At 68.2% G+C, this 1,004-nt stretch overlaps 1 protein-coding gene across 1 annotated transcript in view; it reads right to left on the bottom strand.

The window, feature by feature from the left end:
* Window positions 1–1,004, bottom strand: part of FLNC (filamin C) — a gene marked incomplete at its 3' end in the record, with an annotated part of 27,890 nt that overhangs the window by 24,103 nt on the left and 2,783 nt on the right. Inside the window, exon 2 of the mRNA XM_085314943.1 lies at window positions 11–93. Within this exon, the coding sequence (XP_085171069.1) occupies window positions 11–93 (83 nt within the window). The remainder of the gene's footprint in view (window positions 1–10; window positions 94–1,004) is intronic.

The following is a 1,004-nucleotide window of genomic DNA, read 5'->3' on the forward strand; positions in this document are numbered from 1 at the left end:
GGGCCCCCGCCAGCGCCCGCTCCACCCGCGCCAGCTCCGCCGCCTTGCTCTCCTGCAGGCAGCTGAACTCGTCCTGCAGCGTCAGCATCTGGGCTGGGGGCGGAGGGCAGCTGGGCGCACCCAACTCGGGGGGCAGGCCAGCCCCACGCGTGCCCAGAAAGGGGGTGGCAGCCAGGTCCACCCAGCTCCGCGGTAGAGGTAGGTCCTGATGAACCCAACCCGGGGCCCCCAGCCCCAACAGGTGCCCAAATGCAGGTGTCAATCCATGTGGGGTGCTCAGCCCCACAGGGTGCCCAGGTTCAGGGTGCCAGTCCCTATGGGGTGCTCAGCCCCTCAGGGGGCCCAGCTTCAGGGTGCCCATCCTTATGAGGTGCCCAGTCGCATGGGATGCCCAGCTCCAGGGTGTCAGTCCCTATGGGGTGCCGTCCTCACGGGGTGCCCAGCTTCATGGTGCCCATCCCTATGGGGTGTCCAGCCCCATGGGGTCCTCAGCTCCAGGGTGTCAGTCCCTACAGGGTGCCCAGCCTCATGGGGTCCCCAGCTCCACAGTGCCCATCCCTATGGGGTGCCCAGCTCCATGGGGTGCCGAGCTTCATGATGCCACTCCCTATGGGGTCCCCAGCCCTACGGGATGTCCAGTCCCATAGGGTGCCCAGCCCCCTGGTGCCCATCCCTATGGGGTGCCCAGCCCCATGGGGTCCCCAGCCCTATGGGATGTCCAGCCCCATAGGATGCCCAGCCCCCTGGTGCCCATCCCTATGCGGTGCCCAGCCCCATAGGGTGCCCAGCCCCCTGGTGCCCATCCCTATGGGGTGCCCAGTCCCATGGGGTGCCCAGCCCCATGGGGTCCCCAGCCCTATGGGATGTCCAGCCCCATAGCATGCCCATCCCCCTGGTGCCCATCCCTATGGGGTGCCCAGCCCCATAGAGTGCCCAGTCCCCTGGTGCCCATCCCTATGGGATGCCCAGTCCCATGGGGTGCCCAGCTCCACAGTGCCCATTCC

Source organism: Rhea americana, unplaced genomic scaffold (genome assembly GCF_003343005.1).
Source record: "Rhea americana isolate MKP2758 unplaced genomic scaffold, rheAme1 scaffold_416, whole genome shotgun sequence".
NCBI classification, from domain to species: domain Eukaryota; kingdom Metazoa; phylum Chordata; class Aves; order Rheiformes; family Rheidae; genus Rhea; species Rhea americana.